This window comes from Scylla paramamosain, chromosome 12 (genome assembly GCF_035594125.1).
Source record: "Scylla paramamosain isolate STU-SP2022 chromosome 12, ASM3559412v1, whole genome shotgun sequence".
Classification (NCBI taxonomy): Eukaryota; Metazoa; Arthropoda; class Malacostraca; order Decapoda; family Portunidae; genus Scylla; species Scylla paramamosain.
This window is the reverse complement of record NC_087162.1, coordinates 26,261,438-26,281,256: the sequence shown is the minus strand read 5'-3', so window position 1 is coordinate 26,281,256 and position 19,819 is coordinate 26,261,438. Positions and strand designations below refer to the sequence as shown.

Here is a 19,819-nt window from a genome sequence, read left to right as displayed (position 1 = left end):
AAGAAGAGTGTTGCTGTTATAGGAAAATATTCACTTTTTTTTTTTTTTTTCCTCGAAGCAGACCCAGAAAGTCACATCCCTTCTGAATTTCCTTGGCTGATGAAATAATACACACAAGAAAGGCAATAATCATCAAGCTCCAAGTATGGGCATTGCTATTACCTTATCCATCTTTTTTTTTCTTTTTGTATTTTCTTCTCCATTCAAGCAAGTGGCAATATCTTGTTGGGCTTTTCTTCCATTATTTCCTAACATTTAGTTTTCATCGAGACAAAAGCCTTCAATCGTCAATGTTTTCTGACGCCAAGGGAGAGGGTAAGCGATGTCCATTGATGACAACATATGAAATAACGTTGTCTTTTTGTTGCCGTTACCTTACATTAGTCTGAATCGAAGGGAAATCATTACGGAGCGTCTCGAGAACAGAAAATGTTAATGATATGGGTAAATGATACACAGGAATGCACTTAATTCTCATTTGTTTATCTCGTCGTTTATAATTACCAAATATAAGCTTCACGTGTCTGTGTAGCATAACTTTTAAAATAAATAAAGAAATACTTAAATAAAAAAATAAAGAAATAACAATAATAATAGGAAAAAGAAGACAATGAAGACGAAGAAGAAGAAGAAGAAGAAGAAGAAGAAGAAGAAGAAGAAGAAGAAGAAGAAGAAGAAGAGGAGAGGAGGAAAAAGAAAATATAAATATGTAATAATAATAATTATAATAATAATAATAATAATAATAATAATAATAATAATAATAACAATAATAATAATGATAATAATTATAATAATAATAATAATAATAATAATAATAATAATAATAATAATGACAATAGCAATAACTTTGGTGTAGATTTTTTTTTTTTTCCTGACAATATCGAGTGTCTCCCCAAGTATTCTGAAGTCCTCCTCCTCCTCCTCCTCCTCCTCCTCCTCTTCCTCCTCTTGCTCCTGCTCCTCCTCCTCCTGTTCCTACAACGTCTCCATTGTCAGTTTACAGAGCAGACACATAAGACATGGCGGTGGGCGTGGACGCGTTACTGAGCGTGGGTTTGCTTCACACTGGTGTCTTCAATCGTACTTTTTTTCTTTATTTTCTTTATTCCTTTGTTTATTTTTTCTTTCTTTCTTTTTTTCATTATTTTTGTCTATTTATTTATTTATTTATTTATGTATTTATCGATATATTCGTTCATTTAATGGCCATTATAAGTTTATTTTTTTATTGATTTCCTGATATATATATATATATATATATATATATATATATATATATATATATATATATATATATATATATATATATATATATATATATATATATATATATATATATATATATATATATATATATATATATATATATATATATATATATTTATTTATTTATTTATTTATTTATTTATTTATTCATTTATTTATTTATCTATCATTTACTCATTTATTCTACACATTTGTTTTGCATGATAATTCACTCGTTAGCAATTATTGTGGAGCTGAACGAGGAATTCTCAGTCAGTCAGTCAGTCGGTCAGTCAGTCAGTTAGTCACTGGGAGGACACTGGGAAGTCACACTGGCAAGACACCAGTAGGTACTGACCATAAGAAAGGGAAAGATGTCATTATAAAAACATGTATTTGCAAGAAGAAAGTCTGCAGACATGTTTCCAATCTTTTGAAAAATGCATGAAAGCTCTGATATTAACATGCATTCCAATAATATAGTTATTTGCCAAGTTTCAGAAGTATAAAGCTTGTTCCTGAATCAGATATTGCGCATTCCTCGTCCCTTGTAAAGAAGAACGTTGCATCGAGATGGAAGCAAGTACTGTGTCGAGGCGCTGAGCAAGGTCATGTCCAGGAGGAGGTCACCGTCAGGAGGGAGTGGAGGTGGTGGCCTGTCAGTACCTCCACCAGGAACAGCAACAGACTCAACGCGTTGCCCACTACCAGGATCGCAAACATGCCCTGCAATCAGATATTGTGTGCAGGTGTGCGTGTGTGTGAGAAGGACATATTGGTGAGGACAGAGATTGGGTCCTGTCTTTAGGAGACCAACAGACACACTTAGATTAGAAGGATAGATACTAGAAGACTGTGTTAGGAAGGTGCTCGTACATTAGTTTGGACAGAGTGTTTGGTTTTGCCTTGAACAGGAGACCTACAGACACACTTACACGACAAGAATAGATGCTAGAAGACTGTTCTGGAAAGATTTATTGGTGAAGACAGGGATAGACTTAGATGAGAAGAGCAGATACTAAAGATTATGTTCGGAGGGTGTATTAGTGAGGGCAGGATTTTGGGATCTTACCTTCAGGAGACCCAACAGACAAAGATGAGAAGAAGAGGTACTAGAAGACTGTTGGAATTGGTGAGGAGCAGATGGTAGAAGTCTATATTAGGAGGATATATTAGTGAGAACATTAACATCCTCGGTACACACCCACACGTTGCCGAGGCCCAGGCGTGTTCTGACAGTGATCCTGGATGGCGCTCGCTCACACACCGTCCAGTTTGAGCTGAGGCTGTCCATCCAGTGGTTGTACAGGCCCGCCTCGGTGATCCACGTGATACTGGCAACACGAACCTTTGTTACTGATAAGTTCTCACCTTCTGGCAAGCAATTCATTGATGTTTTCATGTTCAGGTTATGTTGTGTTTGCACTGGAGTATTACAGGATTGGTCTGAATCCTGGGCGCTTTGATGCAGGCTTGCCAACTGTTATAAATCATTATTTTCAAGCTGCGTACAAAGAAAGAAACTGGGTAGACTGGGAGTATATCGTGTATTCCTATAGTAACAATTGAGTGAGAGCCATTATGAGGTGCTTTGCTACGAATCTTAAATTCTGTAATAGCCTTCCTTATATTTTGGCTCCTCCATAACCATAAATTTAACCCGTGATATGTGAGTATGTGCAACAACGGTGACTGACGGGAGGGCCGCGCTGATCACAATCACGAAGCATCATGAACGTGACACAGTTTGTCAAGTGATGGTGTGTCTCTCGTGGACACGTGACTGTCATCTTTGGTTTTTATCTATTTATTTATCTAAATATCTTTTATTAATTTTGTTTTATTTCATGTATCTATGTATGCTTTATTTTATCGTTTTTTTTTGTGTGTGTGGATACTATGATACAACTCCCAAAGAAAAAAGATGAAGAAATCAATAAAACATAGATCAGTAAATAAAATAAAACAAAGTAAATAAAAATACATAAATTCATGTTCTATTAACGGTATTGTTGTAGTGTTGTATTATTGTCTCACATGTATCCAAACTCCACCCTGCGATATTCCTTGAGGCGTGCTGGCCACCACCACGTAATGTTCTGTGCGCGGCGTGTCACTCACCGCTTGCTGACGCTGTACACGAGGGGGCTGTGCTTGGGGCCGATCATGCAGAACAGGAAAGGCATGAAGACCTCCCTAGAGGCGTAGAAGTCACACCTGCCTGCCAGAAGAGGAAGGATGAAGGTCAGAGAACGAATTTTTTATCACAAGGGAGATTAAAAAAAAAAAAAAAACTTAGTGAACTAGAAAAAAAAAGAAGAAAGAACAGAAAGGGCATGAAGAAATCCCTGCCGCGAGGAGGATGATGAAAGATAAAAGACGAAATGCTGATCACAAGGTAGATGCAAAGACTCACAGTGAACCAAAAATAAACAACAACAGGAAGGCATAAAAAAAAAACTCCCTCGAGGTGCAAAAGTCACTATTGCCTCCCGCGAAAGAGAAAACGAAAATCAAAGACCGAATTCCTGATCACATTGTAGACAAGTTAGTCCACAGCGAACTAAAAGCAAGTGCAAGTCATTCAGTTCCACCTTGCCTGTCCTAGAGAACTCCTGCGCCATGAGAACCCTGGCGGTGAGGTCCTCGCCAATAAAGGCATGAGTCCCAGACCGCACCAGCCCACGCAGGATGTTCAGGTACTCCGTCGCCAGCACGAACATGATCCTGCCCGCCGCCTCGGACTCCCCCACTTCCCGCAGGATGCCGAACTCTGCTGTCTGAAGATGAGGCAAAGAAAGGAGAGAGAGGAGAAGATAAAATTGTACACGTGTCTGTAGTGGTGGCGGGAACTGAAGGTGAGACAAAGAAAGGAGAGAGGGGAAGATGAAGCTGTATGAAAGGAAATACTGAGCTTTGTCAACGAAAATAAATGAGAAATAAAAATCTTAACACAATGGACTCGGGATTAATTCAACCATTTTCTGTCGCAGGGACTGAGGGTTGCATCATCGTATTTGGCAACCTACACGTCCGAGGCCATGCATGCAGGACACTTTAGCTACATATACAGGCAGCATTTATTATTTTATCATATGAAACTCGAAATAAACGATATTCAGCAGTGTTCGTCATTGATGCGTGTATGTATTATCAAAAGAGACAAGTATTCCCAAAGGGTACCGCATGCACACGTTCGGACAGTGTTGACGGGAGGTTGCCGGAGTACGATGACACAACCTTTGCTCCGTGAGTTCAGCACAGGGCCCGATGTACCTCAAGGTGCAGGCAGAGGCGGAAGCGATGCCTTTCCGAGACACTAAACACGAGCACCCTACAGAACTAAACATGCTGGATGATGATGCTAAAGTATCACCACACAGTTCTGGCGAGTCTGCGATGAGGCGCCAAATGGCGGAATTCGAATGACAAACACTCACGCGGAACTTGTTGACGGAGGCAGTGCCGTACTCCCAGATCATGGTGGTGGCGGAGTCGTCGAGCAGCGCGCGCAGCGTCTGGAAGGGCTGCGGTATGTAGCGCACCGCCAGCAGGGACATGAGGTTCCCCGTGTAGCTCTGCGTCACCACGAGCATGGCCAGCATCCATCCCCCCAGCACCAGCCGCTCCCAGCCCCACAGCGCCGGCAACCATGAGTCTGCCAGAGAGAGAGAGAGAGAGAGAGAGCAATAGTTCAGCCGGTCAGCACCAGCCGCCCCCAGCCCCACAGCTCCAACAGCCACGAGTCTAGAAAGAGCAATAGATCAGCTGCAGTTCCCACACACCTAGTATCTGATCTGTGTTAACTAGTGACAGTGCACTCACTCTCCTGCAGCAGGACCCTGACGTAGGGGGCGAGGGCCGGGGAATGGAGAGAGAGGCAACGGGCGAGGAGCAGAACAATGGCCATCACCACCACCAGCGCCACCACTAGCCCCACCCACACGAGGGGCGCTAGGGGCAGCAGGAAGCCCCAGGGGTCCACTTCAGGGCGGCCGCGGCCAGCCAGGATCCTGAGGTAGTCGTTCACTACCGGCGTCGTGTAGTCAATGATCAAGGAGCGCGCCGCAGTAACGCCGAAGGGACCCAGACCAAGATCTACCTCCTGTCGGGCAGAGAGGTGCGGAAGATGTATGTGAGAGTGAAAGTGTCTACAGAAGTGCCGAAGATCAGTTTCTTGGTGCGAGCCTCACCTGGCGGCTCACCATGCCCACCATGCCGGTGCCTGAGCCATTGGGCAGCCTGGTGCCAAAGGAACCATCAGGAGGACGCACCAGGTTGTAACTGCAGGGCAAGACAACTTCGTCAGGCGCGGCTGGAGGAAAGTCTGGCATGAGAGTTACATTTTTACATATCAACTTTTTTTTTATTATGATGAGCTACATTTGCTCATGTGTTTGTTTGTTGGTTGGTCAGCTGGTTAGTTACAAGAATTTATTTCATTTTGCTCCCAGCAAGCGCGAAATTTTATTAATGGGTGACAGAACCGTTGTAGAAATATATATGTGGGTGTGTTTAAGTGATACATGTGTCTTGTGTTGTCTTGTTGAGCATTGTCGCTTGCATGACTAAACATTGTATTTATGGGCAAGCTTAAGCGTTATATTGACAAATGCGCCTCTAAAGAATGGCGTACAAATTCCCTGCGACACTGGTGCTTCCCTGAGGAAGGCACCGCGCCGCAACTTCCGGCACCTGAAGTTGAGGGAGTGGGCGAGGACTCCGAGGACACTCATCATGGCGCCCGAGAAGACCAACCTGGTGCCACCAGCCGGGTGTGCCCTGCGTTGCAGCACCACGTGGGGCGGGAACTCCTCGCCAGTGAGACGAAGACTTGGCCTCTCCAGGAACCTGTCCAGGGGCAGGGAGGGAAAGAGACAATATCAAATGTGGCGATACTGACAACAGCACGTGTCCAGAGAGAGGCCCAAGTCAGATTCAGGAAAAGATGGAACCGAAAACTGTTCATGCCATCGAATCCTTGTCTCTTATAGATTGTCTTGATTCTCACACTTACCGCAATGGTGTTGCATCTCTTACTCTCTCCTGCCATTAATTTCAGGATGACTTCTCTTCTAAAACTGTTAACCGCACGCCTTCCCACTCCCTCGGCCTCGACACACAAGACTTTCTTCTACTTGCTCTCACCCCTATTGTAGTAGGGCCCCTGTACCGGCGCCTCCCCGTAGCCGTGTCGTGAGAGGTTGACGAAAGCCAAGAAATGGTCCAGACTCACCTGTGGAACTTGTCTGGGAAGAGCGGCAGGGAGGAGGCGAGGATGAGGCGCGCGGGACGCCACCTCGCCACCTGAACCACCTGTTCGCTGTACGGCAGGTGCACCACCACCTCACACCTGCAACAGTCACCTGCATGATGGAGATATTTATTAAGCAGGAAACTCTTAGCGTAAGGTAAGCCGCTGCCATTAATTGGTTTCTTAAAAACGAGATATTGCTTCAGCACTCTTTGTAAGTAAAAGATTCCCTCTTGTGGCCCCAAGATGACTTGAAAGTATGACACGAAAGCCCAGCGCTCTTCGAGAACTGATGTGGCGCCGTGAGTGTAAAGAATCAGTTATGTAGTCATCATAAATCCTCCCCGTACCCAACGTCACCTCGGCGAGGCGCCGCCGTCGCTGACGATGAGCACGGCGTTGACGTGGGAGAAGCTTGGGTGCAGGTGGCGGAGGCGATCCTTGGGCAGGCCGGTGAGCGCCACGAGCTGCGTGGGCCACACCAGCAGGCCGCCACTCCTGGCCAGCTCCGTCCAGGCAGCGAGGAAGGAAGGGTCGTCACTCACCACCACCACCACCACACACCACGACACCCGCTGCACCTGTGGACACCACACCCCTGTCACTGTCACTGTCACCTGTGGACACCGCACCCCTGTCACCGTCACTGTCACCTGTGGACACCAAACCCCTGTCACTGTCACTGTCACCTGTGGACACCACACCCCAGTCACTGTCACTGTCACCTGTGGACAACACACCCCTGTCAATGTCACCTGCGAACACCCTGTCACCTCCCGCTTGTCACCTCACACCACGGTACTCTCTTGTCACTTCCCGCCTGTCGCTTCACGCCACGGCCTCCTATTAATCCTTCACCGTGCCTCACCTCGCGTGCCTGGCGCAAGGCGCGGCGCAGCAGTGGCAGGGAGTCGTTGGGTCCATCAGCCCCAGGCCGCACCTCCAGCACGGCAGCTCCCCAGGGCGCCGCCATCTGCCGCAGCGCCTGAGGGGAACATGAGAGGCAGTGTGTGAGCCGCGAGGCTGACTGATTGCCGCAGCAGAAGGCGCAGGAGGGACCCGGGACGCCGCTGCTCTTCCTGCTGCAGTCATTCCAAGTTTGGCAAAAAAAAAAAAAAAAACAGCAGAGTTAGAGCGAACAAGTGTGAACACACCTTGGTCACTGCATGCGTGGAGGCGGCGCCGTCCGTCACCATGATGACGCAGCAGTGTGGCTGCCACGCCCTGGCCAGCACTGCCGCCGCCGCCGCTCCCGCCGCCTCCAGCGTCTCCCCACGCCCTGGTCGGCGGCGGCGAGGGGTCAGGACGGGGAGGGAGATACTGTTTAATTCAATGTGTCTGTGGCAGTGCTTGTGTCACGGTTGGTGCATGGTGAAGTGCAGCAGTGTGTGGAGGACTCACCCCGAGGCCTCGGTGCCTCCCCGATGCTCAGCCTCGCCAGCAGCGCCACGCAGCACACGGCAAGACTCTTCTCAACCCACGCTGACATCCTGGGGACACGAGCTGCTGTGAAGATATTATAAATTTTCTTCTGTATCCTCTCTCTCTCTCTCTCTCTCTCTCTCTCTCTCTCTCTCTCTCTCTCTCTCTCTCTCTCTCTCTCTCTCTCTCTCTCTCTCTTGATTAAGTGATTTTTCTAAAGAATCTGGCAGTTTGAGAAGCATCAAAGGATAAGAATAAAAAGAATAGATCGATTGCTAGATTATTATAATAAAGATTTAACAGAAGGTTGCTCGTGAGTCTGGACCGGATGGAAGCATGTTGTTCACACTGTTTAGTTCAAATATTTATTTTCACATTTTGAATATTTATTTCCATATTTCAAAAGTAATTAAAGTGTTCTTTAATTTCCAACACAAGATTTTATACGCGAACATTTATTTAAAAGCCTTGATTTTTTCTTTTGATAGTAAATATCATTTTCAGTTTTAATTTCCTTTTCTTTTTCTCTCTCTGCAAATCATCATCAGGTGTCCTTCCTCAGTTTTGTCAATACAGATGAATATCAAAGTATTATCATATTTGAGACGCATGGCTTTGTTCATTTTGTTCATCGTGTGTAAAGGAAGAATGTGACGACCAACAGAAGGTCGGGGCGGTAAATGTTCACCGCGGGAAGCTCAGGAGCCTTGTGTCTCATGTTGATGGTCGACTGGCTGTTGCTCTTTTCAAAAAAGCATTCTAAAGTGACTTCATGTTCGACTTGTCATTTATTAGTACAATACCGTCTTGTATTTTGGAATCCTGGGTGACTGGTTTTGAAGCAGTTATTCATGTAGTGCTGATTCCAGGGAGTGGTGACGGTGCGGGCGTGTTGCGGGTGAGGGAAGTTGGGTGTACCAGTCTGAATGCCGGGGAGGGCGACTCCCGGGCGAGGAGCAGGAGAGGGAACAGAGGCACAGGAAGAGGCGAAAGAGGTGGCCACCGGCTCCCCTGGAGGAGACAGCTGCTTGTGTGGCGGCGGAGTGGTGGGGAGCACCAGGCGACAGTTCCTTGTCTTGGAGTTGACGTGACCCTCCCGCTGCCAGCGCCGGATCCACCTGTAGACGGTGGTGACGCTGGTGCCGCTGCGGACGGCAATGTCGCGCACCGGCATCCCCGAGGCCCACAGCCACACGAACCCCGCCCGCTCGTGGCCCTCCGTCGGCCTGAACGAGCGGAACCCACACATGGCGGCCTGAGGGGAACGGCGCTGCACACACCTTATCAGATTTGTACACTTCAGAGTTATCTTTCCTACCTACCTCCAACCTTCCCTACCTTTGCATGCTTTCACCTGGATTTGATTTTCAACCTAACTTACGCCTTTCACCTTCCCGTAAGTGAAGTGCAAAACGAAAATGTCATTGTTCTATACCACTAATTATCCTACTCCTGATCATACTGATGTCATACCAGGTTTACATTAGCTTGACGACATGTCTGCTGGAAAGGACACCAGCAGCCGGCCTCGTGAACGTGGTCATTGATAAAGGTGAGTAGCAGCTTTGGTGTGGCGTGTTTCTTGTCTTAGTGCGATGTGGTGGTGGCAGCGATCAAAGCAGCCAATATGAATGTAGTATTGCTGTAATGGTTGTGGAATCTGTTACCATAAGAATTAACCTTCTGACTGCTACAGCTTCTTCTCAGCTTGATAATAGTCTTGTATAAGTTTAGATGAGAGCTTTGAAAAACTACACTCACGGCACAACGTGTCAACGAATATCTAGTAAAGCTTTTCTTAATGTATTACTTACTGTATACTTACGAACTGTCTCAATGATGGTTTCCCGTTGTTACATTAACTACCACAAATAAGATAATTCGCTATCGATATTTAAGCGGACCTGTAACCACCAACTGTTATCCTCTCAGTGTGAGTTTAGAGCTCATTATTACCGATCACTGGGTAAGATTGTGACCTCACACACCACACACACACACCATCCCCCTGGTCAGGAAAGACAGTAACTGCTGCTTTCGAATCCCTAGTGAGGTTCGAACTTACGCCAGCCATAGCGTCCAACACAGACTCGTCTCCTTTGCCACTGAGCCACGGGGCAGTGTGTGTGTGTGTGTGTGTGTGTGTACATACATATACACATACATATACTAAAATTGGAATGATACAGAGAAGATTAGCATGACCCCTGCGCAAGGATGACACGCAAAAAAAAAATGTGTGTGCGTGTGTGTGTGTGTGTGTGTGTGTCACGAGGCTCTTAACTGAACCATACCTTTGTCGTGGCCTTGGTACAGGTGCGGCGCAGGGAAGAGGCAGCACAAGCAGTGTCGAAGTCTGGGAGATGAGCGGCTTTTAATCAAGCAAGAGTCAGGTCACTGCCACCCAAGCACGCGCACTGACTCCCCATCTCTGCATTGATTGGCTACAGTTTTTTGGGGGGAATTCGGTTGGTGGCAGGGAATCCAGGGTGTTCTGGTTCCACCCTTCGCTCCTCCACGTCTCTTGTTCTCTATTTATTTATTTATTTATTTATTTATTTTCATTTATTTATTTTTACTTACTTATTATTTATTTATTTATTTATCTATCTATTTATCTTATTTATTTATTTTTATTTTATTTTATTTATTTATTTTTTACCTATTTGCGTGGTGGTATCATAAGTTGAGTATAGATAGCCGTGTTCATGTGGTACATGTCCCAGCTACTTATGTACGGAAGCAAGACATCTACCTCACTATCAAACGCCTGTCTTATATGCCATTGAGTGATACCCTCGCGACTGACTTCAGGAACATAGAAAGATACCTTCATAAAAACGTGTCCTCGTGAAAAGTCAGGTTAGAGATACATTTCTAAACTTTTAAGAAATATACGAAGAGTTTGATACATGCTCTATCATTACAACTGTTTGCAGAGCTCTCGTGTCGTACATTATGCATTCCTCCTTCCTTATAAGAGCAAAATGCTGCATCCTATGAAAGCAAAGGTTGTGTCGAGGCGCAGAGCGAGGTCACGTCCAGGAGGAGGTCGCCGTCAGGAGGAAGTGGAGGTGGTGGCCTGCCAGCACCTCCACCAGGAACAGCAGCAGACTCACAGCGTTGCCCACCACCAGAATTGCAAACATGCCCTGCAACAAGACAGTGTGTGCAGGTATATTTTTTTGTTTTTTTTTTCTGTAAGAGAAGACACTCGCCTAAGGCAACAAAAAGGCAATAAAAGAAAAAGGCCCACTGAAGATGTTAGTCCCTAAAGAGTGTATTCAAAAGGGTTATCCAAAATTTAAGGATAAATTTATATATCTTACTGATTTCTTTACTTCTTATAACTTCCCCTACTCTTACACGTCCCCATGCTTCTGCACTCACCCACACATTGCCGAGTGAAAGCGGGGTCCTCACGGTGATCTTGGTCGGCGGGCGCTCACACACTGTGGAGTTTGAGCTGAAGCCGCCCATCCAATGGTCGTACAGGCCCGCCTCCGTGATCCACGTGATGCTGGGAACACCAACCACCGACACTCATACAGACGGAAAAAACAGAACAATTTACTCGAACCGTAAGCAAAAACATGTGCTGCACTCAGTCATGAGCGCTGGCGTAGGGCTGGTAGCGTCACCCTTCACAAGCCGGATAAAGTAAACGTCTTGCGTACATGATCTGAAAACTACTAACTGGTCCTGAATGTACGATTGTTAAGGTACTGAAATCTCTTTTTAGATGTTAGAGGTCACGCCAGCTTCCTCAGAACACGACACTGTGACTTCATCAAAACCTGACCAGGGAATGTCCCTAGTGGCCGTGGTGTACAATCATGGCCAGAAGTCGAGAAATATGTCACACTCTCTTCCTTTGTGTCTTTAGTTTTACCTCAATGTCAGGTCTTCTGATCTGCTAAGAATCTCTCATAGGAGCACTGCCAGCAGGTCAGAGGGCGTAGCATTTAGAGAAAACTCAAGCCAGTGGGAGTGAGTGCATCAGATAACTCAAATTCTGACCAGTACTAAACAAGATCTGAATAATAACTTTAGTCGAAAATGTAGAATTTAATAATGTATCAAGAGCTTTGATTTCACTTACTGCCAACCCTGACTGATAACACTAATGCACTGCAGGCCTCTTAGATTAGTCTATCCCCCAGTGACTCACTCACCGCTTGCTGACGCTTTGCACGAGGGGGCTGTGTTTGGGGCCAATCATGCAGTACAGGAACGGCATGAAGGATTCCCTCGAGGTGTAGAAGTCACAACTGCCTGCCAGGGGAAGGGGGTCAGATGAGCTTCCGTGACGCCGACTTCAGGTTTCTTGGCAGGAGTAACACATTTCGTCTGATTTCCTCCTGGTGCACCTGCCTACTAATGAGTTCAGCGGCCGTGTCCCATCGTTTTTCCCAAATAAAATCTTAATATTGTGTTGGACAAGGATGCTGTTTTGGCAGAGGATGTCTGAGAACCCTACATAATTGGCAAAAATATGCTTTGGTGTCATATGTGAATAATGAAGGCAGTTATAAGAGGAAGTTTAGGGTAAACTTAACTAAGATTTAAAGGCACAGGTAGCGAGACTAGGTGTCGTCATTCTTTCGTGACGTCGATGTGACGTTTAACTATGGCCTAAGAGTAACCACCCATCCAGCCAGTAGTTCTGTCTTTGGTAACCTCGTCTGAGTATGTCACCTACAGGAAGGAAGTAAATGTTAATCTATCTGTACACCAATATATAGCACTAAACAACACATCCTGATTACAAGAGGCAATTCCTCACGCGACCACGACTAATGTCACATCATTTAAGAAAAAACGCACCACTTCCATATGACACATCTTTCCTAAATCACTAACCGCTCTGAGACATCTTTCCTTGTTCTACAGCCATCTCCGAGCATTGTATTGCCTAGAAATTGCAGAATCTACTCTTTTTAATTCCTTTTGTTTCTTGTAGACACATGAAAATTCCATACACTGCTTTTTTAGTGCCGTGAATTGTTGCATATGGCAGTGAAAGGGTTAAGCCACGCCTTGCCTGTCTCGGAGAACTGCTGCGCCATTAGAATCTTGCTGGTGAGGTCCTCGCCGATGAACACGTGACTCCCGCGCCGCACCTCTCCTCGCAGCATGTTCGAGTACTCCGTTGCCAGCACGTACTGGACCTGGCCCGCAGCGTCCATCTTCCGCACCTCCCTCAGGATGCCGGTCTCCGTTGTCTGAAGAGCAGATGGAGGAGCACAGTGGTATACCAAAGTTTTACGAGTATAGTAGTAGTTCCACTAATGAAAATGCAATAGCCATCCTTGTATAGTTAACCTTTTGGCTCTTCTTTACAGACTAACACCTAAGTGGACCTTTATATATATATATATATATATATATATATATATATATATATATATATATATATATATATATATATATATATATATATATATATATATATATATATATATATATATATATATATATATATATATATATATATATATATATATATATATATATATATATATATATATATATATATATATATATATATATATATATATATATATATATATATATATATATATATATATATATGTACATACGTAGAGTTAGTTGTCGCCAGACTAGAGTAGAGAGAAAACCTGCTGTGCCCACTACCTTCATCTTCCTTTGTCTCCGCCTCCCGAGTGTGTGGTACTGTTTGTACATCTCGCTAGGAACTGTGACTGTGAGCTCATACAGTGTGCCTTGTCTCCTTATATACCAAGGACTTCCGTTCCACCCACCTTTGCCTGCCCTGCTAGTCGAGTGCAAGCTGGATAGACCCACAAGGCCCATAGACATTGAACCTACGTGACTGGGTAAGTTTCGAGCAGCGATATCAGCCCAGAATCCTGACAAGGAGTGACTGGCGCCAGATAGCGTCAGTAACAGGCAGATCTGGTTAGGCCTGAGTCCTCTGGCTACACAACAATATATATTGTTGCTCTTGGCGCATATAAAAAAAATCTACCTATGACATTTTTGCTTTCTTACAGTAGATTCATAGTTACGTAGTATGAGACAATTACAACACAATCGTGAGTCTCTCAAACCGTTACTGGCTTGTATTTTCTTCTCTTATATAAGACACAAATTAAGAGTGAAGAAACGTCTTTTATTTTTTTGTGTTTTCTGGTCATGCAGAGTGGCAACATGAAGGCGACTTTGAATGTAAAAAAAAAAAAAACTCACACGAAAGTAGTTGACATATGCAGTATTGTACTCCCAGATCATGGTGGTGGCGGAATCGTCGAGCAGCGCGCGCAGCGTCTGGAAGGGCTGCGGGATGTAACGCACCGCCAGCAGGGACATGAGGTTCCCTGTGTAGCTCTGCGTCACCACGAGCATGGCCAGCATCCATCCCCCCAGCACCAGGCGCTCCCAGCCCCACAGCGCCGGGAGCCATGAGTCTGCCAGAGAGAGAGAGCAATAGTTCAGCCGCCCAGCACCAGCCGCCCCCAGCCCCACAGCGACGGAAGCCACGAGTCTGCCAGAGAGAGAGAGCAATAGTTCAGCCGCCCAGCACCAGCCGCCCCCAACCCCACAGCGACGGAAGCCACGAGTCTGCCAGAGAGAGAGAGAGAGAGAGAGAAGAGAGAGAGAGAGAGAGAGAGAGGGAGAGAGTGTGTGTGTGTGTGTGTGTGTGTGTGTGTGTGTGTGTATGTGTGAGCAATAATAGTTCAACTGCAGTTCCCACGTTTTCAGTATCTAAGCCTAGTGAGGGTGCACTCACTCTCCTGCAGCAGGACCCTGACGTATGGGGCGAGGGCCGGGGGATAGAGGGAGACGCAACGGGCGAGGAGCAGAACAATGGCCATCACCACCACCAGCGCCACCACCAGGCCCACCCACACAAGGGGGGCTAGGGGCAGCAGGAAGCCCCAGGGGTCCACCTCAGGGCGGCCGCGACCAGCCAGGATCCTGAGGTAGTCGTTCACCACCGGCACTGTGTAGTCAATGATCAAGGTTCGCACCGCGGAGAAGCCGAAGGGACCCAGGCCAAGGTCTACCTCCTGTCGGGCAGAGAGGTGCAGGAGGTGTTTAGGATGATCACGGTCACGGTGTTTAAGGAACAGAAGTACTAATCACTGCGCTGTGCGGAGCTTCACCTGGCGGACCACCATGCCCACCATCCCCGTGACCGTACCGTTGGGTAGCCTGTTGCCGAAGGAGCCGTCAGGAGGAGGTACCACATCGTAACTGGCAGGGAAGGATTCAATGTAAGTAAAACATTAGCTTGGTTGGTAAAGTTCACAATATGTCGATACATGAATGCTCTGTTCCGCTACCATGGTCTTTAAAAGTTTTAATGAAGTTTATCATTACTGCCCAAGTGTAGGGTGCGTAGTGGGTGTTGCTGACAAACAGGCAGACTTATGGTGAGTAGTGGCGTGTGGGCTGGTCTGGCAAAGTGTACCTCTGCGCTGGGGTTTTGTGATGCTTAGTATCCACTGATAAGCTTTGTCATCGAAGCATTACATTGATATAACAGTAGAATAGACAATGAATGGCACACAAATCCCCTGCCACACCGGTGTTCTGAGGGAGCCACGCGCACCTGAAGTTGAGGGACTGGGCGAGGACTTCAAGAACGCTCATCATGGCGCCCGAGAACACCAGTTTGGTGCCACCCCCAGGAGCCGCCCTGTACTGCATCACCACGTGGGGCGGGAACTCCTGGGCGGTGAGGCGAAGGAAAGGTCGCTCCACGAACCTGTGCAGGGACAGAGAGGGAAAGTGACCTCTCTCTCTCTCTCTCTCTCTCTCTCTCTCTCTCTCTCTCTCTCTCTCTCTCTCTCTCTCTCTCTCTCTCTGGCGGTGTCTCCGTAGAGGCGTTCCCTTAGTGTGGTACCTCAGTGCGACAGCGCCTCTCCGTGGTGTTACCCCTCCGTCGTGATGCCTTCCTCTGATGGTGTCCCTCCCTCACATCACAAGCCCCTATATCGGCGCTCCCCTATAGTGGTGCCCCTCCCCCAAAGTAGTGGGGCTTTATTACCGGCGCCTCCCCCTGGGCGTGTCCTGGGAGGATGAGGAAAACCAAGAAATAGTCCAGACTCACCTGTGGAACTTGTCCGGGAAGAGAGGCAGAGAGGAGGCGAGGGTGAGGCGGCCAGAACGCCACCTGGCCACCTGCACCACGTGCTCGCTGTAAGGGAAGTGCACCACCACCTCGCACCTGCAACAAGGATGCTCTTAAATATATATCACTTCTATTTGATCGCCAGTATGGGTTCCGTCAAGGCTGCTCTACTGGTGATCTTCTGGCTTTCCTTACTGAGTCTTGGTCATCCTCTTTTAGAGGTTTTGGTGAAACTTTTGTTGTTGCCTTTGACATATCGAAAGCTTTTGATAGAGTCTGACACAAAGCTTTGATCTCCAAACTACCCTCCTACGGCTTCTATTCTTCTTTGTAACTTGATCTCAAGTTTCCTTCCTGACCGTTCTATTGTTGCTGTGGTAGACGGTCACTATTCTTCTCCTAAATCTATTAACAGTGGTGTTCCTCAGGGTTCTGTCCTGTCACCCACTCTCTTCTTATTATTCATCAATGACCTTCTAAACTAAACTTCTTGTCCTATCCGCTCCTACGCTGATGACACCAACCTGCACTTTTCCACGTCTTTTCATATACATCCAATCCATCAGGACGTAAATATTTCACGTAGGGAAGCCACAGAACTCCTGACAACTATCCCCTCTTCTTCAACGACACTTAACTGTCCCCCTCTCCTACACTGAACATCCTTGATCTGTCCTTATAATCTAAACTAGAAACTTCTCATCTCATCTCTAGCTAAAAACAGCTTCTATGAAGTTAGGTGTTCTGAGACGTCTCCGCCAGTTTTTCTCACCATTCCAGCTGCTAACTCTGTACAGGGACCTTATCCGTCCATGTATAGAGTATGCTTCACACGTCTAGGGGGGGTTCCACTCATATCGCTCTTTTAGACAGGGTGGAATCAAAAGCTTTTCGTCTCATCAACTCCTCTCCTCTAATTGACTGTCTTCAGCCTCTTTCTCATCACCGCAAAGTTGCATCTTCTGCTATCTTCTACCGCTATTTTCATGCTAAGTGCTCCTCTGATCTTGTTAAATGCATGCTTTCCCTCCTCCCAAGGCCTAGCTGCACAAGACTTTCTTCCTTCCCTCACCCTTATTCTATCCACCTCCCTAATGCAGGAGTTAACCAGTATTTTCAATCATTCATCCCTTTCTCTTGTAAACTCTGGAACTCCCTGCCTGCTTCTTTATTTCCACCGTCTTATGACTTGAACTCCTTCAAGAGGGAGGTTTCAAGACATTTATCCTTCAATTTTTGACTACCGCTTTGGACCCTGTTTGGAGACCGGCATCTCAGTGGGCCTTTTTATTAGATTTCCTTGCCCCTGGCTGGTGTCCTTCCTACATAAAAAAAAAAAAAGACAGTCACCTGTATACAGTTGTTCTCTTTGTTGTTAAGCTGATTGTGTTTGAGAACATGACGTGTCAAGGCTGCCCAGCACTCGTGGTTAGCCTTCTGCGTCTGTACACCAAGAAAAATCTTTGATAATACAATACCAGTATCCTCGTGTGGCATGACCACGCTACAAAATGTGATTCAGGAACGTCAAGTTTGTGTCACAGCCCCAAGCCAGTCACCCGTTTAATTTATTGTTTACCTATTTCTTTTTTTTTCTTTATTTTTTCTCTCAAAAAAGGACCATTGAAGTGCCAGTCCCTGTCACTATCGCTGCTGTGTCGGGAAAGAACGGGTACATCTTCATGTGCCAATGGATGTTGCAGCGCCGTAAGATGTGTATAAACAGTCAATCAAAAATCCTCCCCGCACCCCACGTCACCTCGGCGAGTCGTCGCCGTCGCTGACGATGAGCACAGCGTTGACGTGGGAGAAGCTTGAGTGCAGGTGACGGAGGCGATCCTTGGGCAGGCCGGTGAGCGCCACTAGCTGCGTGGGCCACGCCAGTAGGCCGCCACTCCTGGCCAGCTCCGTCCAGGCAGCGAGGAAGGAAGGGTCGTCACTCACCACTACCACCACCACACACCACGACACCCGCTGCACCTGTGGACACCACACCCGTCACTGTCACTGTCACCTGTGGACACCACACCCCTGTCACTGTCACTATCACCTGTGGACACCACACCCCTGTCACTGTCACCTATGGACACCAGTTCCTGGTCACTGTCACGTGTGGACACCACACCTTTGTCACTGCCACTGTCCCCTCCCGCCTCTCACCTCCCTCAACGCGGCCTCCTCTCATTCCCTCACCGTGCCTCACCTTGTGTGCCTTGCGCAGGGCGCGGCGCAGCAGTGGTAGGGAGTCCTTGGGTCCGTCAGCCCCTGTGGACACCACACCCTTGTTACTGTCACCTGTAGACACAACCCCCTTATCACTGTCACTTGTTGACACCACACCACTGTCACTGTCATTGTCACCTGTGGACATCACACCCCTGTCACTGTCCCTATCATCTCCCACCTCTCACCTTCCTCCACGTGGCCTCCTGTCAATCTCTCACCGTGCCTCACCTCGTGTGCCTGGCGCAGGGCGCGGCGCAGCAGTGGTAGGGAGTCCTTGGGTCCGTCAGCCCCTGGCGGCACCTCCAGCACAGCGGCTCCCCAGGGCGCCGCCATCTGCCGCAGCGCCTGAAGGGAACATGAGAGACAGAGTGTGTGAGCCCAGAGACTGACTCATTGCCGCAGCAGAAGGCGCAGGAGGGCACCGGGGCACCACTGCTCTTCCTGCTGCAGTCATTCCAAGTTTTGCTGAAAATCCAACAGGTTTAAAGAGAACAAGTGTAGACACACCTTGGCCACAGCGTGCGTGGAGGCGGCGCCGTCCGTTAACATGATGACGCAGCAGTGTGGCTGCCACGCCCTGGCCAGCACTGCCGCCGCTGCAGCTCCCGCTGCCTCCAGCGTCTCCCCACGCCCTGGACGGCGGCGGCGAGGGCCCAGAGAGGGGAAAGAGATAGAGACACTGTTTAGCTCAGTGTGTCTGTGGCGGTGCTTGTGTCACGCTTTGGTGTATGGTGAGGTGCAGCAGTGTGTGGAGGACTCACCCCGCGGCTGCGGCGCCTCCTCGATGCTCAGGCTCGCCAGCAGCGCCACGCACGCCACCATCAACATTAGCGACGCCATGAACCTCGGATGTGCACGCCTCGCCTGCATGGTCATGGCATGTTACTTAATAATCCAATATTATATTAAACCTAACTATAAGAACCCTTTATTTGGGAAAATATTCGATAAGTCTAAAGGATCCAGCCTCGTAACCAGTCAAGGCAATGATGTTCAAGGCCGTCACTGTGTTATGGTGCAGGAGTGTTGCGTGTCATGACCGGAAGTCAGAAATGCTACTGCAAGACAACTCACCTCACCCTGATGTTACCAAATCATATTATTTGTTTTTCACTGAAAACATAAGTCAACCAAGTAGTGACTGACTTGCACGTTACACAAAAGAACAGGCACATTTAATAACAGGAGTACGATTGCACGTGAAGCTCAAGGAATAATCTGATAACACGACAGGAGTAAAGGAGTTTAGGAAGAAAACACACGAAACTTTTGTCATAGTTATATTTTACTGCAGGAAGAGTCTCGTTCAGCGCCACGGTCGTGTTAAGCTGGAGGCGTCGCTCGAACATGTCTGCAGCTGGTGCTGGTGAGGGAGTAATGGAGGCTGTGGGTGTGCTGCATGTGTGGGCTCAAGAAAAGCGAAGCTTGGCATTTCTTCCGTTCTGCTTTCCGCCTGCCAGCTTGTCCTCTGTCCAGTGAGGGGCTTGACAGACCACGCTGCTGCTTGGTGCACGTGGAAGTCACAAGGGTCACGGTGAGGCATCGTG

At 47.4% G+C, this 19,819-nt stretch overlaps 2 protein-coding genes and 1 non-coding gene across 4 annotated transcripts; 1 reads left to right on the top strand and 2 right to left on the bottom strand.

The window, feature by feature from the left end:
* Positions 1–1,453: 1,453 nt before the first annotated feature.
* LOC135105460 (glutamate receptor ionotropic, kainate 5-like) lies at positions 1,454–6,349 on the bottom strand. 2 transcript variants are annotated; one of them, XM_064013584.1, is made up of 7 exons: positions 5,442–6,349; positions 5,074–5,353; positions 4,689–4,906; positions 3,848–4,028; positions 3,370–3,469; positions 2,453–2,582; positions 1,454–1,974 (listed from the first exon to the last, which is right to left on the bottom strand). In XM_064013584.1, exons 1-7 carry the CDS (start codon positions 5,580–5,582, stop codon positions 1,858–1,860), a joined length of 1,167 nt encoding a protein of 388 aa, XP_063869654.1. In that variant the 5' UTR covers positions 5,583–6,349; the 3' UTR covers positions 1,454–1,857. The 2 variants fall into 2 exon arrangements, with proteins under 2 accessions (XP_063869654.1, XP_063869653.1); XM_064013583.1 differs by lacking the exons at positions 1,454–1,974; positions 2,453–2,582; positions 3,370–3,469 and having other exon boundaries at positions 3,974–4,906; positions 5,442–5,532; positions 5,944–6,349.
* A 3,715-nt stretch (positions 6,350–10,064) lies between these two features.
* On the top strand, positions 10,065–10,176 carry LOC135106102 (U6 spliceosomal RNA). Its single transcript, XR_010271124.1, has one exon. It is a non-coding gene; the product is annotated as a U6 spliceosomal RNA (small nuclear RNA).
* A 628-nt stretch (positions 10,177–10,804) lies between these two features.
* LOC135105459 (probable glutamate receptor) lies at positions 10,805–19,122 on the bottom strand. The gene is made up of 13 exons (XM_064013582.1): positions 19,034–19,122; positions 18,780–18,904; positions 18,501–18,617; positions 17,806–18,026; positions 16,026–16,142; positions 15,525–15,680; positions 15,076–15,166; positions 14,700–14,979; positions 14,159–14,376; positions 12,969–13,149; positions 12,100–12,199; positions 11,315–11,444; positions 10,805–11,076 (listed from the first exon to the last, which is right to left on the bottom strand). The coding sequence occupies exons 1-13, from the start codon at positions 19,110–19,112 to the stop codon at positions 10,960–10,962; spliced, it is 1,932 nt and encodes a 643-aa protein (XP_063869652.1). The 5' UTR covers positions 19,113–19,122; the 3' UTR covers positions 10,805–10,959.
* Between the last annotated feature and the right edge of the window lie 697 nt (positions 19,123–19,819).